The 21,034-nt window shown below is 45.9% G+C and overlaps 2 protein-coding genes across 8 annotated transcripts in view; one reads left to right on the top strand and one right to left on the bottom strand.

Moving 5' to 3' along the window:
* Positions 1-338: 338 nt before the first annotated feature.
* NEU2 (neuraminidase 2) lies at positions 339-13,213 on the bottom strand. 7 transcript variants are annotated; one of them, XM_030456279.1, is made up of 5 exons: positions 13,136-13,213; positions 12,276-12,409; positions 9,208-9,341; positions 2,755-2,959; positions 339-1,446 (listed from the first exon to the last, which is right to left on the bottom strand). In XM_030456279.1, exons 4-5 carry the CDS (start codon positions 2,953-2,955, stop codon positions 508-510), a joined length of 1,140 nt encoding a protein of 379 aa, XP_030312139.1. In that variant the 5' UTR covers positions 2,956-2,959; positions 9,208-9,341; positions 12,276-12,409; positions 13,136-13,213; the 3' UTR covers positions 339-507. The 7 variants fall into 7 exon arrangements, with proteins under 7 accessions (XP_030312139.1, XP_030312138.1, XP_030312140.1 ...); XM_030456278.1 differs by lacking the exons at positions 12,276-12,409; positions 13,136-13,213 and adding an exon at positions 9,955-10,521; XM_030456280.1 differs by lacking the exons at positions 12,276-12,409; positions 13,136-13,213 and adding an exon at positions 10,218-10,521.
* Positions 13,214-13,746: 533 nt separating this feature from the next.
* NGEF (neuronal guanine nucleotide exchange factor) overlaps positions 13,747-21,034 on the top strand; it is a 48,281-nt gene continuing 40,993 nt past the window's right edge. Inside the window, 2 exon segments of the mRNA XM_030456288.1 lie at positions 13,747-13,969; positions 20,602-20,661. The gene's annotated coding sequence lies outside the window, so the exon portion shown is untranslated.

The raw sequence follows: 21,034 nt of genomic DNA, 5'->3' as shown, positions 1-21,034 counted from the left end.
AGTGTAGCACATGGCTTAGCCCTTGTGTGGACCAGCCAGTCAATTTCCCCTCTCGACCATAAATTGGGAGCTCCCTCTGCAGACCTGTCCTGATCCTGCAGGTTCAAGACACTACTATTTCTACCACCTGCCCTGTCCCCCACCTTGGAGAGGGGTCCTGGTGCCGCTGCCCAGGGAGAGGGAGCTGCTAGATGGTTTGCTCACATCAAGAGCAGAAGCAGCTTCAAGGCAAGAGATCCAATACCAAGGTTGTGCTTGCTTTGAGCAGGCAATGATGGCAGCCAATGAGAAAGGCAAGAGGGGAGAACAGGCAATGGGACAAAAACCCAAATGCATAGTCACTGTTAGTATGTTTAATGGACTTTATCCATAGACGTCAAAAGCCAACACCAAACCAAGGGCATGGGAGAAGTACAAAAAAACCCCTTTTGCTAAAGGATGAGAAGTGACAGTGAAAAGGTGAGAATCAGCAGAAGCAAGAGGGACGTTGATAGAAAGGCTGGACACTCAGTGCTCTGCTGGAAAGGCTTGCTTCAAAGTGAACATCACAAAGATGATCTCTTCACACTGTTGGTGGGTCCCATATTCAAAGAGGCAGGAGAACAAGGGTGAGCCATCTGGCCCAACCCCCATGTACTGCAGATCTGAATAAGCACACAGGCCCTTGAAGAGGATGCTTGGTTCTGTCCAGTGCTTTGGATTCAAAGGGCTTTTGTTGAGGTAAATTCCTAAATCTTTTCGACCCTTCGGGTCTGTAGGGTGAGCGTAGAGTAACCAACTGTCTTGGCACCTGGCATCCATGGGAGGTGGGAAGGCAGTAACACTTCCATGACATCCAGAAGGAGGTTCTACCAGTGTTTCAACCCACTGGCCTCCCTCAAAGTCCACCCCATGGTTGTAGCTGACTGCCTGGATTCGGGCTCCCTTGCTGCTCCTGGCATTGCAGTAGAGGACCCTCCTGCCACAGGTGTGCACCTCTGCTACCTGGCATTCCACCGCACTCTCCTCCCCCACAAAGTTCCCCATCTCCCACGTTGTGCCGTGGTCAGAGCTGATGAAGCAGAAGGCGTGAGGAGTGGGGTGTTTCTCAGGGTCCAAGATGCGGTAGGCATAGGCAGGAATCACAAGGCTGCGGGCCTCGTTGAGCAACTGCAATCCGTGGCCTGGCCCCACAGCGAAAGTGGCCCAGTTCTTGTACTCCGTGCTGATGGTGTCATCAGTGACATCATGGGCAGCGCTCCAGGTGCGTCCTTGGTCCATGCTGGTGACGTAGCAGAGACGTACTAGGTTGATCTTTGTCCTGAGCTGATGTTGCTCAGAGATCTTTCCTGGGACAGCTATGAAGAACAGGATCAGTTTCCCTGAGACCTCATCAAAAACAGGACAGGGGTTCATGGATCGGTGGCCTTTCAGCTGTGCACTGGCAATGGTCTCCATGCTGTGCCACTGCCCAGGGCCGCATGAAGGGAGACAAGAATGAAAATTCAGTGTTACAAACAGATCTACCTGACAGTGCAAGGACGCCCGGATGAAAGTTACAGAAAAGCATGAGAGAACAGAGGAGATGCAAGTCAGTGGACACAGCAAGAAGTGGGAGGACAATACACTGACAGCACCGAACCTAAATGAAAATTATTTGGATGACACAATGTGCCTGCATGCCATCAAAGAGGTGAGTTATGTCCTATTTTATTACTCCTCACTGAGAAGCTGGTAGCTCTGTCTCTCAGAGCAGCTGGATGACACTCTTTTAAAAAACAGCAGCTGAATTTTCAGCAATTCTCACAAATAAGACACACAGACATGCCCAGAAGTCCAAGTGTGGGGGTATGGACACTGTGCTGTGCAAGTGCTTCTTAGGAAGCCCCTAGCAAACCGAGTCCTTTTCCAGTGTCCTGGATGCTGACACATCCTTTCCATCCAGATTTCTATCCCACCTGGCTGCACGTCCGTACACACTCTGCTCTGGAAATCTGAACCCTAAATCGTGTGATAGAAGCAGTAGCAGAGCAGGTAGAGCTGCCCTCCAAGTCCCATCTCTCTTTAAATAAATGGAACATAACACAATCACCTCTCTAAAACTAACATTGCAATTAGAAAATTATTCCTACACCATGTTGTTGGCTTAGTAAAAGAAGCAATATTTTTGAGGAAGATTATTCTAATTAGCTTTGCTACCCTGACTTGCTCATCACTGGTTTTGGTCATGTCTTATATTTGTGTATTCAACCAGAGTTAACTTTTGGGGAATATTTAATATTTCCATTCAAAGGAACTCTAGCACGTGAACACAAATATTCAGGTTTATGATGAATTTAACTGAATTACAGGGGGTTACAAGAGGTATTACCTGAATAGTGTGGCACTGCAGGTGTGCCCAGGAGCTGCTTCTGCTAGGCAGACTGCAGTTCTTAGGAATCTATGATCTAAGACAACCAGTCACCAATAAAGGATGATTTACACCAATACAATGATTTTTTTTGTGTATTTTTTGGGTGGTGGGTTTTTGTTTTGTGTTTTTTTTTTTAGGAGAAAGAGAGAGGAGAAAGAGAGAGGAGAAAGAGAGAGGAGAAAGAGAGAGGAGAAAGAGAGAGGAGAAAGAGAGAGGAGAAAGAGAGAGGAGAAAGAGAAAAAACCCAAACACATGTAATAAAGATGTAATAAACTGTAAGGAAAGAGAAACCCTGTGAGTCTCCTTTGGGGCTGGGTAGCAGTGCAGGAGCAGTCTGTCCCCTCTCCTCCCTGCAGCAGTACCTGGAGGTGGTGGGTGGTGGGGTGGTAGACACCTCTGCGCAGGGCGATGAGCTTGGCGTGTTCATCCACCAAATCCTCCCGCTCCTCAGCGAAGGCCAGGATGATGCCAAAGCGTGGCAGGTACAGCAGGGCTGGGATCCGATAGCTCCAGGTACCGTTCTGGAACAAGGTCTCTTGCTTGAGGACAGGAAATGAAGCCATGGTGCTAAGGGGAAGAAGAGCAAACGCATTGCCTTCTGACTCACCCTGCCAAATGTGATGCCTGATTTCATTGCTTTTTGCCCTCCCTGTTCAGTGGAACCTGTCCTGCACTCAAACAGCATTTCTACTACTTTCAGCTTTGTCTTTTTCTTGTGCTTTCCCAAAGAAAGCCCCCATCTTCCATACTAGCTGGCAAGGCGTGGCAGACTTATCTCAGGAACGGTCCAGTTGGGGAAGCTGTTGCCATGTAACTAGTCTGTGCTATCCCCCAGGTAGTCTCTCTTCTCTCCTCAGAACCACTCAGCCCTCTGTCCTCTTGCATCGGCCTCTCCTGTGATCTCATTATCCTGTTAAAGAACAACTGGCCTGGAGGAACTGTGTCTGAGCAGAGGGGAAAAGAGGGAAAAAAAAGAAAAATAAGATGTAATAAAAAGGAAATAAAAAAGGGAGAAAGGAGAGGAGGAAAATAAGATGTAATAAAGAAAGAGGGGAAGAGGGGGGCAAGAGGGGGGCAAGAGGGGGCAAGAGGGGGCAAGAGGGGGGGAAGAGGGGGGAAGAGGGGGGGAAGAGGGGGGGAAGAGGGGGGGAAGAGGGGGGGAAGAGGGGGGAAGAGGGGGGGAAGAGGGGGGAAGAGGGGGGGAAGAGGGGGGGAAGAGGGGGGGAAGAGGGGGGGGAAGAGGGGGGGAAGAGGGGGGGAAGAGGGGAGGAAGAGGGGAGGAAGAGGGAGGAAGAGGGGAGGAAGAGGGAGGAAGAGGGGAGGAAGAGGGGAGGAAGAGGGGAGGAAGAGGGAGGAAGAGGGAGGAAGAGGGGAGGAAGAGGGGAGGAAGAGGGGAGGAAGAGGGGGAAGAGGGGGGAAGAGGGAGGAAGAGGGGAGGAAGAGGGGAGGAAGAGGGGAGGAAGAGGGGAGGAAGAGGGGGGAAGAGGGGGGAAGAGGGGGGGGAAGAGGGGGGGAAGAGGGGGGAAGAGGGGGGGAAGAGGGGGGGAAGAACAAGTTGGGGAACAAAAAAGAAAGGATCTTTGACACGATGCACCAGAAACCAAAGGCCTGAATACCCTCTGCGCAGCAGAGGTTGTTTTGTGAAGAAAAAAGTAACTAAAAACATATACCAAGCCTTAGATCTCTGACGCATTGAGTGGGTAGGCTGGCAGGGAGAAGATGACAATACATTATGAGTAAGAAATTCAAATGCCTCCTACCTCAGCTGAGGCAAGACTTGCTGCGCTCTTGCTTGAGGATTCTCCTCTTTCCCTAAATCTTGGAAAGCCCTGGAGTGGCTACTGGTCATGTGTCAGACCTTTCTGCTTCTGAGGGCTGGCTTGATAATTCAGGAGCAGATGGAGGCAAAATGAAGGTTGCTTCTGCAGCTCCAGCCTGCACGTACCTACCTAAAGAATAATTTCCAGTCTTCCAGATTGCAGAAGAAAAAAATATAGTAGCCAGCATAACTAACATAGACTTGGATTTTGGGGTGGGTTTTTTTTGGTGGTGTTTTGTGTTTTTTTGTTTTTACAGTGCTGATTGCTGAGTGAGGCCAGCACAGATAAACTAAGTTCATGCTCCTCAGACAGGACCATGTTTTATCCAGCTCTCGCTAGGCACCCAGTGTGCAAATATTCCTTTCCTTTCCCTTCCAGATGCTATAAACATCAGGGAGGGCTTTGGATTGGCAGCACTCTTCAGAAGGGTCTGAGCTGCCCTGTGTTAGCTCCAGCCAGCTCTGCAGACCCCCCAGCAAGCCACAGCCCCACTGCCACTCACCTGCAAAGCCACTGGAGATACAACTGGAGGGCAGCTGCTCACTTCTCCCTGACCCTGGCAATGCCACAGCCCCAGAACAGGCAGCAGCAGTATCACTGCTACCCCCAAATGTTACCAGAATTTGATGGCAGCTACCCATGCAGCAACATGAAGGGAAGAGGAAGACATTCCCAGAACAAATAACCATGCTGTTCACTACTCACCAGCATGGCTCCAGCTATTTATATAGCCAAGAGAGGCAGCTGGGCTCTCGTGGCTCCTGAAACAGAAGCTTGGTAGAGTGCTTCCAGACTATTTAAAGGGAGATTATTTCCAGGGAGATTAGTCAGCCTGCCTGGTGCAGCACAGGGTCCCTGGCATTCCTGCTCACAGTGTCAGTCTGATATTGCAACCCTGTGGTGGGGCAAGGGCAAGAAGGACACCAAAAAAAAAGAGAAAACAAACAAACAAGCAAACAACAGGAAAAAAAACTAACAAAAAACCCAAACAAACCAGCCAACACCCCCTTCCCACCCAAAAAAAGAAGGAAAAAACCAGAAAGAGAGAGGTCTCTGCTGCCCCACAAAGCCAATAATGCGAAGTCAAGAGACCAGAATGACAGGAAGCTGTGCTGCAGCCCACAGGACCCAAGTCCATCCCATAGGATCCCACCACCTGCAGACACCTCTACCCACACTCAGCCCCTCTGCATGATGCCGGGTGTGGGCCTCACAACGCTCTCCTTTTCCTCTTGCTGCCACACAAGGATTGAGGGAGGGTGGGATGGTAAAAGGCTGGGAAAGGCTGCCAGAGAAACAAGCCTGAGATTCCTGGACACAGCACCCGCAACCAGGACTGAGGAGAACACCAGAACCAAGTGATTCTTGAAGCTCCTCAGTGAGGGTGTGTGTCCACACACAGGTCTGTGGGTTTGCACACGTATTCCCTACAGGCACTAGGTGGGCAGCATGTCTGTGTGCACACATATGCACGTACACACGAGGTATCCATCTGCAGAAAACCTTTCTGAAACACACTTAAAGCCAGCATCCAGCTTTTCCTATTTCCTCCCTCGTGGATCCTCAAGCAGCTATTGAGTCACAACAGTTGGAGCTTCACAAAGAATGGAACATGAAGAATCTTTAAATCAGCTTAAAGTTATTCATGTGTGTGTGTATATATATATATATATACATATATAAAATAGTGCTGCTTTAGTTATTTCCCCAGGCAACTGAAAGGAATTGATTTTTCTCTTGACCTCTACCCAAAAGGAACAACACTACCTACACTCCCCTGAATACAATAGAAGTAAAGTCAGCAAATCATAGAATCATAAAAAAATTTGGGTTGGAAGGGACCTCTCAAGGTCACCCAGCCCAACCCCCCTGCAGTAAGCAGGGACACCCTCAACTAGATCAGGTTGCTCAGACCCTGCTCAAGCCTCACCTTGAATATCTCCAAGGATGAGGCCTCAACCACCTCTCTGGGCAACCTGCACCATTTTTTCTCTACCAAACCATCAATGGGATAGCCACATGCTGAGTATTCAAAAGCACCCAAGCACTGCAGGAATTCAAATCACCCACATGAGTCCCCCAAAGATTAAACTGCCAGGGGATGCATGTGTCCATGCTGCTGCCCTGCTCCTGAGCCCTGCTGAAACAGCACTGCAAGGAAGGAGAAGGTGGCAGTGCTGCAGCCAACGTGAGCTGAGCTACAAACTAAACAGTTTGTAGACCATGGCAATAGCTTTTGAAAGACCATGAGCTAAGACTGAAAATAGGCAAACTTCTGGGAGCAGAGAGGCCTGAAACAGAAAAAGCTGAGGAACAGGAGTTGATGGGCTATTTTTTTTCCCAGGAGAAAAGGAGGTAGGTGGTAACCTCTGTCCAGAGGACAGAGATGTTAGTGAGGAGAAGAGAAGTTTATCATGTAGCCATGAAGTGAGTAATTCCTTCTACATTCTAATATTGACTGGAATTTTGAACTTATTTCCCAGGCTTATGCTGGAGAAGCATCCTGCTCAGAGAGACTGAAGTTCACCTGCAGTTCCACTCCGGAGCACCAGGGAAGCTGCTGCACCAAGATCCAGAGAGAACTGGGTGGACTGGGAAGAAGACAGGCACAGTGAAAACATGTATGAGAAAGAGGGAGTTAAACTGGAGGAAACCATTACTCATAGTTTGCAAGTTATAGAGCTGTAATGATTTCCAAAACAGAGATTGTTTCCAGCACACCAGACGAGTCAAAAGCAGTAACAGCTTTCAACAAGCTGTAGTAAGGGATAGATCCTGGTAGACACTAGGAGAGGGTACTTGTTCCTTCCACTTCTGCCCTCAAGGCAGCTCTCATGGACTCCTCTACAAAGCAGGATGAGCCCTTGCATGTTTATTTGTTTTAAATCTCTCGAAGGGAAGTGACTAAAAAGGATAACACTTCCACTGGCCTCCACTTCTGTAAAAACCTGTCCTTAACATGTTGAGATCCCAGCTGAAATGACAGGGTGTCATTCAAAACAACCCAGCAGAAATGAGGTAAGCTGCTGAACTCTACCCCTTGGTCCCCATCAGAATGCTCTGTGCAGCAGGCAGCTTGTCCTTGAATGTATTCAGAAAGATCCCAAACCAAGCCATTCGGGAGGGCTTAGGGGAGGAAAACAAGCAAACAAACAAATAACCTGAGAGATTCATAGACAAAACCCAACTAAATCCTGCTTTTCAAGGCAAGAACGAGAATCCAGGTCTGGTTGTTCTACACCCAACATCAGACCTGGACTTCACAGGTTTTTCCAAACTTAGAGAAGTCAGGTAAGCACTATACTGAAATGCATTTCTTGTTTCACTTCAAGAAAATAAGATGTTTCCATTGCTATACTGCATGCAGGGGGAAGATGAGGAGTCACATTCCAGCTGAGTAGGGCTAGGAAATAGGAGACCCAGTTTGCTTCTAGAGTGCTGGGCTAACCAGCTCCAAGTTAACCAGCACAACTGTGCCCATCTCTGCCAAAGCCCAGCTCCAGAGCACCTCATCTCCAGCCATCTGATGTCCCCAGATCAGCTCCTACACTAAATCTAGGCTGCTGGACTTCCCGATGATCCAGGCAGTATGTCTTTATTAAGTCCCATAAATGTTTTAAGTCAGAGAGTTACCAACCAGACCTGTCAAGCAGTAAACTTTGAACAAACTAAACCACTCAGAATTCAAAACTGAAAAGGCACAAAACTGAAATTACTGTAAATCCAACAGCCAATTGCATTAAACTGTTTAACCATACTAGAAACAGAAAGTTTTCTTGTGGTAAGAACTTTGTACCACTCACAAGGGGATTCTCAGCCTCCCCAGTACATGTTTTCCTAACCAATCAACCTAAGTTCTTCTTTTAAAATGTGGCTTAGCTTGGCAGTAGCTCCAGTGCCTTAAAGCATAGGTTTTCTTAGCACCGGAGAGGAATTACATGAAGCAGCAATATTTTTCTTAGCATATGTTTGGTGGAGGAACACGCAAACTGCACTCTCCCTTGAACCTACAAAACACTGCATTAACCTTGTTTTGTGTCTGTTACAATTTAAAAAAAAATATTTTAAAAAATAAACAAGAGGGGAAAATAAATAAATAAATAAATACCTCTTTCACTCTGTATCTCCTGGAAGTCAGGTCACAGGGGGAAAAAAAAGAAAAAAGCCCAACCAACCAAAACAAACAAACAAACAAGCAAACAAAACCAAACCAAGAAGCTCTGCTATTGGATTAGATAAAAGGGAGGCTCACCACAGGTTCACCAACTAGCTGCCAACCTGCCAAATTGTTTGTATTGGCAACAAAGTCAGCTGTCTCGGATCCCCACGAAAAGCCAGGGACTAGCATGTATACACAAGCTGACATTTAAATAGCAAACCTGTTTTGCATAGGAGGGGAGGTTCCACGTGAGCCAGACAAGTGCTAGGGAAATGCTCTTCCATTATAATAGTAATTAGCTAGCATATTTCCACCTGCATGGATCAGCAGCACTGTGGAGCAGCACATGTTAGTAATGGTTGTGCCATTCAGCTTTCTGACTTTTTCTTGGTCCTCTTGTGCTAAGGAGAGGAAAGCTTCTCTGGTCCCAGCACGAGGACTTCATTGCTTCCTCTCACAGTGCCCTTGAGCTCTGGGAAGGTTGGCCAAGAGAAGCCAGACCATGGTTAAAGCCAGCAAGTGAGGGTTCTGCCATCACCTGACGTGCTCCTCTGCTGGCTCCACACACCTCAGTTCTTGATGTTTTGTTTCTGGATGAAGAAATAGGTTAATGCAGGAGTCCCCAGGCTGTGGTACAGGAATAACATGCTGGGGCAGGCAGAGGGGAGGGATGGGCCAAACCGTTCCAGCAGTCAAGGAACTACTGGGGAAGAGTCAGGCAGGGAACTGAAGATAAGCCTTGGCTCCTGTCTGAGGAACAAGAGGAGGGCACCAGTCCCTCCAGCTGTGTCCTGCCTGGCTGAGGGGAGTGCCCAAGCAAGTGATTTCACCACTACCTTGTGTTACTGATCCATGTTGCTGCTCTCACGGGTGACCTTCCTTACTCCAGTCCTTGCTGGTGTTCTTGCTTTCCAAGCTTCTCTATGGTGTTTCCTTTGTTGCCATTGATGCTTCTCACCTTTGAAGTGATCTGAAAAAATTTAACATAACAGTTAGGCAAAGAGATCTTTCCAGTGGCGAAAAAGGAGAGGGGAAAAGTCTCCTCATTTGATGGCACTTGAGGTTGATCTGTGCAAGCAAAACAGGGAGTTTCAAGGTCTGGATTTACAATCCCTCAACCAGCCAAGCCAATTAATGTGATGCTTCTGTGTTACTATCTTTCCTCTCTCTTAAGCAACCCTGTATCCCTTTCTGTGCCAGGCCTGAGGCTTATCTTACCTTGGACATCCATCAGAGGATCCCAGCCTGGCAGAAAACACTAATCCAGGAAAAAAAAAAAAAAGGGGGAGGTGTGGGTGTGGAGCTGTGTTCTGCTAGGTCACTGTCCTGGGCTGTGTCAGCAGGAGTCAAACAAGCAGTAAGGAGAGGAGCAGGCTCACTCCTCTGCCTGGCACCTGGCCACTAGCTCCAATTAGCCCGGTGGTAAAACCACACCCCATGTTTACCAACCCCAGCAACTGCGCAAACCAAGGGCGGCCTCAGCCCAGGCATCATGAGAAGCCTGAGGGCATCTGTATCACACTGGAATCAACCAAATCAGGTCAAGGAAGAGTCCCTCCAGAGACAATGGCATCGATATCCACCTGGTAGAAACTTTTAACAGTGGCTCCTGGAGCAAATCCAGAATCCAGTGAAACAGAAATCACTCTGGGAGAGAGACATGTGGAAGAGGCTGCCATGGTGCAGTCTGCCAGGCAGCCAGACATGACTGATGGCTTTGTGGATTTCTTCACCCTTTCCTCTGCTCCCGGGCTAGCAGCAGTATTACTCAGGGGGTGTTCTGAGTCACACACTTGGCTTCTGCAGCCAAACAACCTCTAAACCTCGTTGATTTAACAGAAATTACCTTGCCCAGCTGCAGCTGAAAACAGGTTGTCCATCTGAAGAAACTGATGAAGAAATGGGTTAAGTTTGAGAGAACTGGGGCTGTTGAGTCTTGAGAAAAGAAGGCTGAGGTGGGATCTTCTGAATGTCTGTAAATATCTGGGGAGTGGGTGTCAAGAGGAAGAGGCCAAGATCTTTTCAGCGGTGCCCAGTAACAGTACAAGGAATAATGGGTTGAAACTAGAACATAGGAAGTTCCACCTCAACGTGAGAAGACTTCTTGCCTGTGAGGGAGCCCTGGTCCAGGCTGCCCAGAGAGGTTGTGGAGTCTCCTTCTCTGCAGCCTTTCCAAACCCACCTGGATGTGTTCCTGCTGTTCCTGCCCTGGGTGATCCTGGTCTGGCAGGGGGGTTGGACTGGATGATCTCTAGAGGTCCCTTCCAACTCCTGACACTCTGTGATTCTATGATCTTTTCTTGAAATGGGAAATGTGGAATGAAATGTGGCTTGTGGCACTGGCAGTGGGTCCCTGCTCCAATCTGGCAGCTTGCACGTGGCTGAGTGGTTACAAAACCTAAGTGTCAGCATCAAAAGCGGCTGTCTCAGTACAGACATGCTGGGTTTGATCCTCCTGCCCTCCTGGTGCTGTAAATCAAAACCAGTGTTGTAGCAGGAGGAGCCTTTCTTCTTGCTTCTGAGGCTCCTTGAGCTGCTGGCCTCTCCATTGCCTCACACAAGAGTGAGCTTCCTCTGTGGGTGTGTGTCCCCCCTTTATTGGCCCCCTGGTCTTGCTCATGCCCAATAGGGGGCCTGTCCTAACCAGGCACAGGTGGACTCACACCCACTCTTTGGTAACTCGAGGCACCTGGTTTATCTTGTTTCTCTACACAGTGTCACTGATGAAATTTAAAATGGGTACAGGTCTGAGAAGAATCAAACTCTTCACTTCTATTGTTCCACACTTATTTCATTGCCCTTGACTGTTGCAATGAAAGCGTTTTTAAAAAGGTTAAAAAATGCAAATGGGGTGTGTGGGTGCCTTAATAAGAGGATATAAAAATAATGCAGAAGATAATATAACGACAGAATAGTGAACAATGGAGCATTTGCGTTTGGAGGACCATGTTCAGTTTCGGTGCCACTGCTTAGGTATGATACAGCAAGAGCTGCAAATGAAGGCACAGAAAAAGAATTCAGCAGCTAATACTCCTGAGTATCTGTGAAGTCAGTAGGAAAACAAGAGTGGTTATATTTGATGAGTGATAGCCAGTCCATTAAAAATTATCAGTGTATATTTCCCCTGCAAAATGTGCAAACACGAATCCACTGATTCTTTATGCTGGTGAGAGGTAAGCCCTGCTCAGGTAATTCAGTATTTTTGCTATGCTGTACAGTGTGGCAGCTGTCACCAGGCAGCTAGAATTAAAATCAAGAGTTCTTCTGCAGAGTCAGGCCATGTAAGAGGGCAATTACATGAGGTTTTGCAAAATTTTTCAGTTGAAACACTATGGGCTGCTCTCCAGACTCTAGGGAATATGGCATCATTTGTGCTGAACATAAATCCTATAGACCTGGGGTCTGGCTGGAAGTCTGCTCTGTCAGAGGGACAAAAAAAGCAAACTAAGCCAAACCAAGAAAAAGCCAAAAAAATAGAGTGTTATATGCAAATGCTAATTGCACAACTCTTTGGGAAACAGGGTTCACTGCACGAGGAAATATCTGCCATTTTCTTTTAATTCCAGTTCTGGAATTAAAATTAATTTAATTTGAGTTAAATTAATGTGTGCTACCTCAGTTCACACATTCAAGCCCAGCACCTCTCTGTCCTTACCAGCTGCAGCAGCAGGCAGGAGGAGCAGGTACTCTTTGGTTCAGACCCTTTTACACTCCCTTGACTCCACTTAAATTCCCTTTTTTGTGCCATCAGGAGGAGTAAGCAAAGAATCTTGCTGCCAGTTTCCCAGTAAATAATACTGGTCTTTTGCAACTGATTTCCTCTCCTCATGGAACGAACTGGGCAAAAATAAAAACTAAAAAGACTCTCTCAATCCAAAGGGCAACAATATCACCCCTAGCAGACCTGCAAGCTGCCTGCCACTCCTGGGTGAGCTGTGGTTTTGTCACGGGGAAGCTTCCTTCCTCTGGGAGAGGCAACACCCAGTAAACACCCTGCCTGGGATACAGAAGTCATCATTTTTCCATTTACTTTGCCATCTGGAACAGAAAAAAGCATAAAATAAATGTACTTTATTTTTTTGTAACTAAATGAACAGTGCAATCTATAGGAAGAAAAAGAGATGTGGTGAGATTTACATACAAAGAAATAAGGGATTGAAGAAGCAAGATTTATTTAGCCCTCAAAAGAGTAACAGTGGGAAGGAGTCACTGGAGCAATGTAATGACTGGAAAATGCAATAAAACTGGAGTCTCTTGCTTCCTTCCCTCTGCCAGCTCCAGAGATACTCAGATAAGCAAGGCTGTAGCCCAGCTAGCTGGATTCACCCTGGAGCAGCACAAATTCCAATGCATCCCTTGTTCCCCTGTCCTGCTCGCTCACAGACCAGAGGTGCAGAGGGCTGATGGTGATCTTGATTAATCATTACAGGATTAATTGCTTACAACTCTCCATGCCCAGGCCAGGCCTCTGCCGATGTAAAGGGACACTGGCAATGGTGACTATGGAGCTGGGATTACCAAAGCTTTACTCAGTAAGCAGAGAAGGCTGGACATACAGATACATTTTTAAAGGAAATAGGGTAATGTTTTTGCCAGTTAAAATATTCTGAGAAGACACTTGTCAAGTTCAGTGAACTTTGAAAAGAAAAAAAGGAAAGACCAGCATCAACTTCAGCAGGTGATAAGATGCTGTTTGCAAGGGCCAAACTACAGGCTTCAAAATACCAAATGAGTTATCCACGAATGAGAGAGAAAACTTCTCACCTAAAAATAGTAGTGCACAGGTATCTACAGGAGTTCCAAGCTTGTGGTCTTCCTTTGAAACCTTGGGCCCAAAGCTGCCTGCAGAAAAGGGATGTTCAGATAACAGCAAGTGAGCCCAGCAGAGAGAACAGCAAATGTAAGGGCAAATTGAAAAAGAAATCAAAGTATTTAAGAGGCAAAAATTAGAACAGGCATTTGGACGAGCAGATACAAAAAGCCTCCAACTAAAATCAGGCTGGCTCTGCTATATCAGCCCCAGTGCCCAGGTATGTGTACACATGTGAAACTAAATAAAAGGCAACCTAAAAATACTCCAAAGCATTTAGTTCTTTTCATCTCCAATGGCTGTAAATAATGCAAAGCATGGGCAGTTTCTCAGCCAGTGGGCCTGAAAAGTGGAAGCCAATACCATTCACTCTTTCCACTTATTTGCGTCTGCAGATCTGGAGTGAAGTTTTGCCCAGTTGTTAAAGATTTATGCAGGAGGTTTAACAATGCCCTGTCATTACGCCTTTGGCACATGCAGTGCAAAGGACATTCAGGGCATGTTTGTACTAACTTATCTGGGTGAAGGGAAAGCTGTGCCTTAAAATTATGTTTGCTGTGACTCCAGAGCAAACAGAGCAAACAAAGTCTGAGGGAAACTTCACTCTCAAGTAGAACTGACAGAAGGTACAAGGACTGGAGGGCAGGGATCTTCTGTAAGACATACCTGCCTCAGGATTCCCAATTGAACTGCAAATCTCTAACAACTTGTAGGAGTTTAGCCCAGACTTGTTGGACATACCTCATCCTGATGGCAAATGAGAGACTGGTTCAGCTCCAGACTGTCAGGTGAGTAAAATCCTATTCTGGGGGGATGCTAAAAGAGGAATGGTCTGAGGAAGAAACCTCAGGCCACAAACAAAGGGCTCAGTGCCTGAGGAAGAGTCTACTTTGCTCTACAGGCAAGGTCGTGGGCAACCCAGAGTCAGCACAGTTGGGACACTTGAAATACTGGGTGACAGAGAGGAGGGACACTGCTGGCACAGCCTGACAGGCATGAAAGCCTCTGCAGAAGGAAGCCCAATAAGAAAGGAGACCCAGCCTGCACAGCAGAGGCATTAATGTTACCAACCCAACAGCAAACATCCCCCCAGCCAACCAACCAAGTGACCAACCAAGCTGTGTGTTTTTTTCCAGGGGCAGGACAAGTGGTGATTTTTTCCTGGCAAATGTTTATGTGTGAGCTAGGTTTAAAAATTATACATATAAATAAAATAAGGAGAGGAAATATGAAAACCAGCCTGTTCTCCTCCTAACTCCGGGCTGATCCTTCCCCTTAGCTGATCCTTCATTTCACCCTCAGGAGACCAATTGCTGTGTGTTGAGTATAGCTGTCAACTCCATCCCAGCCATTAGATGTATTTTTAAATGCACAAACAGGGACTCAGGTCTCGTAAGAACAAAATAGCTCTTGAGACTTTAAATTATCGACAGATTCAACCGTTACAGTGGAGCTGCCACTTCCAGGTCTTGTTGAAAGCAGGAAATTGCACTAAAATAACAAAAAGATTTGAAAACATTTTGCTGAACTTGCAAAAAGGACTATTTGGCTGACATTCATTTTAGGAGATGGACAGGCATTTTATTCAGGTCTTATTTTCTCCAGACTCCAATTAGGACTGCTACCTCCCAAATCTGTTTGGTTAAATCTGTAAATCTGTTTGGTTAAATCAAACAGAATCAGTTTGGGTTGGAAAGGACTTTAAGGATGCAGGGGTATGTGTGAAATGCCACAGTCACTGCCAGAAACAAGTGCCTAGAGACAAAAACCCCACTGTGCTACATTGCCATAATTTGGAGAGGACATTTGCAAGACAATGCAAAAATGCTTTAACTATATAATTACCATTATCTCTCCCTGGCAGTGTGGCCAGTACCTGGGGTTTTCACTTAAATTCTCCTTTTGGAAGCTACTTGTTCAATGATTTTTGTAGGCAATTATATCATAATTTTTACCATAATAGTGCCTGGAGGCAGCCTTTCATGTTTCCAAGCAGCACCCTAAGGATACAGCTCCATTAGATCTAAAATGGGAAAAATGGACAAGGCTCAAGGCTAAAACAATCTAGAAACCTCATCTCCTCCATGCCTTCTTTTTCCTAGCCAAAATCATCTTTGAAACAGATGCCTGTAGGAAAAAAAAAAAAAAAAAGAAAAGAAAAGAAAAATAAGGTCTAACATGTTACTCAATCTGCAAAGCTTGGACTTTGCTGTTCCAAAGGGGAGCAATTCCTGAAACAATGACCCCACCTTTGGACAAATTGCAATCAGCTCAAAAATAACTTAGGATGAACAACAGGGATACTAAGGAGCTAGAAATATAAACAAAACACCTGCTTCTCACTTGGGGACAGAAATGTGGGAAATATCAAATTAAAAATACCTCACCCCAAAAAAAAAAAACCAGAGAGAATACCCAAAGTGGCTCATTTGCTTTTAAATTACAATGTTGTCCAGAGCTCTTCTGAACCCAAGCTATCTCTCCTGACATGTTCTTGTACTTACACTAAGTTCCTGCACAAATAAGTCAGAAGAAAGGTAAGCTTCTAGAGCTGTCTATCAAGTAGTTTTCCCAAATTACTAAAGACACGTGCAATCAGAGTAACAGGCTAGAAGAATAGTATCAGCTTCTGTCAGGTTTGAAATCAGATGAAATCAGCTCTGTGCAAGGCTAACCTGGCACAGCAGGGCTCCAAACCCACCTGGCATTTCAAACCAGTAGAAACCAGTCTAACAGGATTCTGATGTCTCATTGACTTCTGGCTCCCTCGAAGCTACACATTTGCAAGGAGATTCACCAAACAGGCAGTCCTTGGACCCTCCACCCAATAACCACTGAGGGAGGAAAAACTGAGAGCTCTACTATTCCTTGATCAACAAGGTCAGCTCTCTTCTTTCCCTGCTTCTGGGTGGAAGCTTTCAAATAAAAATTCCTTTGAGTACTTACCTCTCTGCAGTTCCAATATCCACCCATGCTTGTTTCTTCCATACCAAGTGTCTCAGACGCAGCCAGCAAATCTAGCAACAGAAGTGGGTATCATGTTTTTTCACCCAGGGCAGCATGGGTGCTGTCTGCCTCGGGGACACCAGGCCTGGCTGCTCACTAAGGAGTCTGTCATGGAAAACTTCAAACAAGACATCTGCTGACCTCCTCTTCCAAGTATACTATCCTGGTGTTATTAAACCCCCCTGTGATCAGCAAAGTGTTATGCCCAGGATGTTATTTCTCACACCATGTTCTTGACTAATCCATTTTATCCCAGACTAAACTTTCTGTACTGGAATTTTAATGTCAGATTTATGTCCCCCCCTGTCTAGGAGACATGGTGCTATGGCTGTGAAATTATCCACTTATCTTCCAGTGATAAGCCTGGAAAACTGCAGGAGTTTTAGCCCACAGCTACTTAGCAATAATTTTGCTAGCATCTTCCAAACAGAAATAAAGGAGGGGGTGGCATCAGAAGCATTGTTTCCTAACCAGCAGGAAAAAGGAAAGGGGGCTTCCTCTAGATGCAGGAATTCTTGTTAGTACATAGACATGTCAGCCATCTCAGTTATAGGATGAGTTTCATACACCTTTTACTTCTTGAGATTCTCTCAAAATCTTCCTGCTGGGATGCACTTTCACCATTGCATGTGGACTAATTTAAGAAAAGGAATAAAAATAAGGTCATGTTTTTTTGTTTAAGTTAGTTTCAAGTGCTTATAATGAAAAGCAGAAGGGCTTGCTGATTTCCACTTCTGCTCTTCTGGATGATTTAAAATTAGGTTGATTCCTCCTACCCAGCTGGAGAGCACCTGTGTGTTTATATATGCACATATATGCGTACATAAACACATATGTAGCTCCAGAGGGGGAATTCTTCAACATCTCAGCTCCAGCCTGTAGCTGAGGCTGCCACAGGAGATCCAGGGGACAATGCATGGATTGTGATGGGGTAGGCTGGACAGCTTGTGGATTGAACAAGTAATCCATGAGCAGAGATAGAAGTTGTTAGTGGCATACAAGCAAGAGCAGATTTTTAATTATTAGTTTTGAGTCGTGAAGAATCAAGAAACAGTTAAAAAGATAAATCGTCCTGGCAGCAGAAAATTAGGCAGTAATTTTGTGTTAGTCATTAAAGATGTATTGATATGTATTAGTTAATTAGCACGGAGTAGCTGCTAAAAATATTCCAGGTTTCATGCAGAGGGAACTGTGTGAAGACATCTACCCATTTCTATTTCAGTAGCCATTCACAGGATGCACATATTTTGTGTCTGTGTTTGCACACCTATGCTTACATAGAGGGTTCCATAATGCCAGATTTAATTGTGGAAAACATTTTTTGCATCTAGCAAGACCATTTGAGTAATTTTTAGCTGTTTAAAATGTACTGGTTCCTCTTTCCAAGCCTGACTCGTTTGGTCTCATGATGTATAAAGTATATGGCTTTGGAGGCTATATTAAACCAATCCAATCTATATTTTTAGTCTCTGAAGTGTTTCTAAAACAAGTTCTCTGTAACATATGTGCAAGACATAAAGCTTTTACTGTCACAAGCATGCTGTAAACTGCATCATTCTTTCTTGATTTTACTTGCTACCACCACTAAGTCACAGCAGCAAACCCCTCCTGCTACCTTTCTCACCTGAAAGACTGTCTGCAAATGGAAATACTTGTAGTTTGATTCTGTTAGGACTGGCCATAGGATTAGGTCTGATTTACAAAACATTGTTTTCTGGAAACGTGGGGAGTAAAAGAATTTGATGCTCTCTCCTCCAGCCCCAAATATATTGCCTACTTTTCTGTGGCTTCAGTTGTGAACCTCTTTGGTCTGCGTCTCGTTTTCTGGTTGGTCTATTCTCATGCTCCTCCTGGTTTCTCCACCCCTGTGCCTTAATCAAATAATACCTTGGACTTGCAGCTTAATAGTTCAAATTCCTTTGTGAAATGTCATGTACCTTTGCTTTGGAGAGGGGCATGGGCTTAACTGTCTCTTGCCACCACCCAAAACAAAAAGGTCTGGGTTCTTAACAGTTCAGAGGAGGGTTATCCCAAACAAATGAAAACATAAATATATGTAACAGACAGGCAGCTCACAACCCTGAGGGCTTCAGGTTAAGGTGTTGCTGGCAGTCAGTCCCCCGCAGCAGGGGTGGCTCAGCAGGACATCTCAGAGTGCATTGCATATGCTGCCTTAAAGGCTGTGAATGAGCTTAAACCTCTGATGAGGAGAAACAAATTCATAGCTACATCTGCTGAGAGCTAAATGTGCCAAAGGCTGAGGCTCTATGTGCCTCTGTTTGCCCTGACTCAGGCAAAACCATCTCCCAGTGCATGAGCATGTCTGAGCCCCCATCCCCTCCCTGCCTTGGCATCTACATACAAGACTCACCTGGTGGATGAGTAAGGCTGGCTGATGGATTTTGGACTGTGCTCCATCCCCAGGGAGCTGCTTTCACCTCGTTAGGATGCAGAGTGAAATAGTTTAGATACGACATTCCACTTTGCTTAAAAGTGAGGGGGGAAAAAAATCACATCAGTGCCTAATGCAGAGGCAGGGATGTAACAGAGGACTGGCAGAGGTGGGAGGCAGAGGTTTGTTTTCAGTTGGCACAAGACTTTCCAAATAAATGATATCATTTCAGAAGGAAATTGACAAAATACAGCAAAATGGGTACTTGTGTCTACATTCAGATTGAACTGAAAGAAGTTAAAGGAGCCATGTTAACTATGAGGGCTCGAAGACAGAAATAGTATCTTCAAATAGCTCCATCTGGTTCATCAAACATACATGAAAGGTGCATCCTGTGCAAAACCATAACAGGGCTTATACCTGAAACAACTTAAGCACATGAAAAGATAGAAAGGATACATGACCTCCTGCCTTTCTAAAGCACAGAAACACTTCAACTGAGCCACTGAGCCCCAAAACATTCCAGTGAGCTGTACATAATTTAAAAGGACATCCAGTCATAGAAAGAGTTCAGGTGACAGCAAAACTAACCAGGTAACTCCATGCAGGGGTCACTGCCCTCTGTGCTAAAGGCACCAGCCTGCCTTCTGGTGGGACACAATCCTTGCACACTTTGTGTGGCCACCCAGGCACATCAATACTGTTACCTTGTCCCTGGGGGTGGCAGGGACACATGCTACAGTTGACAAGTCTGTGACTGTACATCCCCACCCCATAGGGATCAACTGTATTAGAAGCTGTTGGTTCCTACTTGGAAATATCTCCATACTGTATAGCTGGAGATTTCAGTCTGTCCCTAATATTTATTAAGAAAACTTCATTAGCTTTCCAGACTAGGCAAGAGAATCATATACCATTGTCAAATTGGGCATTTTTTTCATTGCAAAATCATTAGGCATTCTTGAAGTAGACACTTTCTTACTGCAGTACATAACATGTCTCAGACAACACACTTCCACGTTTTCAAAGAGAATGAGGAAGTTAATGAGCATCAGATCCTCTAGCAAGCAGAGCCACTTAGTCTCATCCTAATGTCTGAGCTGAGCAGAAAGGGAGAGATGATCAACAGGCGCCAAAATATCCCTCCTGCTCCAGGCTGTGCTACTGAACCCTGCCCAGACTGAACCCATCTGAAATCCCTGCTGCAATCTCAGCCTTCAGGCTGCTGCTCCTGCTGCTAAAAACATTCTTACCTTTGATTAGATCTAACTGATTCAAAGGAGTTGCTCTTTTGCTGCACCTGGCACCCCTTGAATCCCAGTCAGCCTGTACAGCAGGAACCAGCAGTGAGATGTAGGCATCCACAGCCTGGCAAACACATCCAGTCCCACCCCCAGCACAGCAGTGCTCCCTCTTCCCCACACACCTCCACGTCTCCAGTCCCACACTGCTCCAGGAACCTCAGGCCCTATTTTTACTTTGGATCTTATGAATGCCTGTAAATACTCTTCAAGAGGAAGAGGCCAAGCTCTTTTCAGCGGTGCCCAATAACAGTACAAGGAATAATGGGTTGAAGCTGGAACATAGGAAGTTCCATCTCAACAGGAGAAACTTCTTGTGAGGGTGAGGGAGCCCTGGCCTCGGCTGCCCAGAGAGGTTCTGGAGTCTCCTTCTCTGCAGCCTTTCCAAACCCTCCTGGATGTGTTTCCTGTGTGGCCTGCCCTGGGTGACCCTGCTGTGGCAGGAGGGTTGGACTGTATGATCTCTAGGAGTCCCTTCCAACCATTAACATTCTGTGATTCTATGATTTTACCAAATGTCCCCAAACACAAATTCATGGCATTTTCCTGGTAAATGCCACTGCTTTCTTTCTTTTTTCTTCCCCACTGGCAAGGAAAACTTCTGTGCATTAAAATTCCTGGGGGCTAAGTGATGTGTGACTCAAAACGCATCCCTCTGGTGCTGCTTCATGTGCATCACTTGCTAGTATTACTGTTCTTGCCTCTCTCTTTCTCCCTACAGGCTGCTGCTGCAGTCTTCTTGAACCCCACAGAAGGATGTTGGCCTGCAAAGCATGCTCAGGTAGGTGGTGAGGCTGCAGCAAGATATGAGGTCTCAAGGTGGCAAATGAATACAGGTGGTGGGATGCATTACTCCTGACCAAAGAGGCCTGACACTCCTCTACCTGTGACTATCAGGTCTACTGATACTCTGACTACCTCCTTGAAAAATTCAGTACAAATACTCAGACAGGGATAGTTATGGTCCACACCTGCTTGAATCATTCATTCTATGTCACTGAATAGCTTGATTACTACCAGAATGTTGAAATATGAAATTTAAATTGATCCTTTTAACTCATCCCTAGCTTCAAGCCTCTTATTGTGTCCAGTTCTGGAGTCCACAACATAAGAATAACACAGAGCTCCTTGAGAAGAGGAGGCTCCCAGGTGAC

The sequence above is a fragment of the Calypte anna genome, chromosome 9 (genome assembly GCF_003957555.1).
Source record: "Calypte anna isolate BGI_N300 chromosome 9, bCalAnn1_v1.p, whole genome shotgun sequence".
Taxonomy (NCBI): Eukaryota; Metazoa; Chordata; class Aves; order Apodiformes; family Trochilidae; genus Calypte; species Calypte anna.
Note: the sequence above shows the minus strand (reverse complement) of the source record. Positions and strands in the feature narration are given on the sequence as shown.

What these genes read in the sequence shown, in the direction of transcription:
- NEU2 (XM_030456279.1), bottom strand. Translation starts at nt 2,955, where the DNA reads ATGGCTTCATTTCCTGTCCTCAAGCAAGAGACCTTGTTCCAGAACGGT. An exon ending in CCACCACCCACCACCTCCAG is followed by an intron (nt 1,447 to 2,754) that starts GTACTGCTGCAG and finishes GGCCCTGGGCAG; the next exon opens with TGGCACAGCATGGAGACCAT.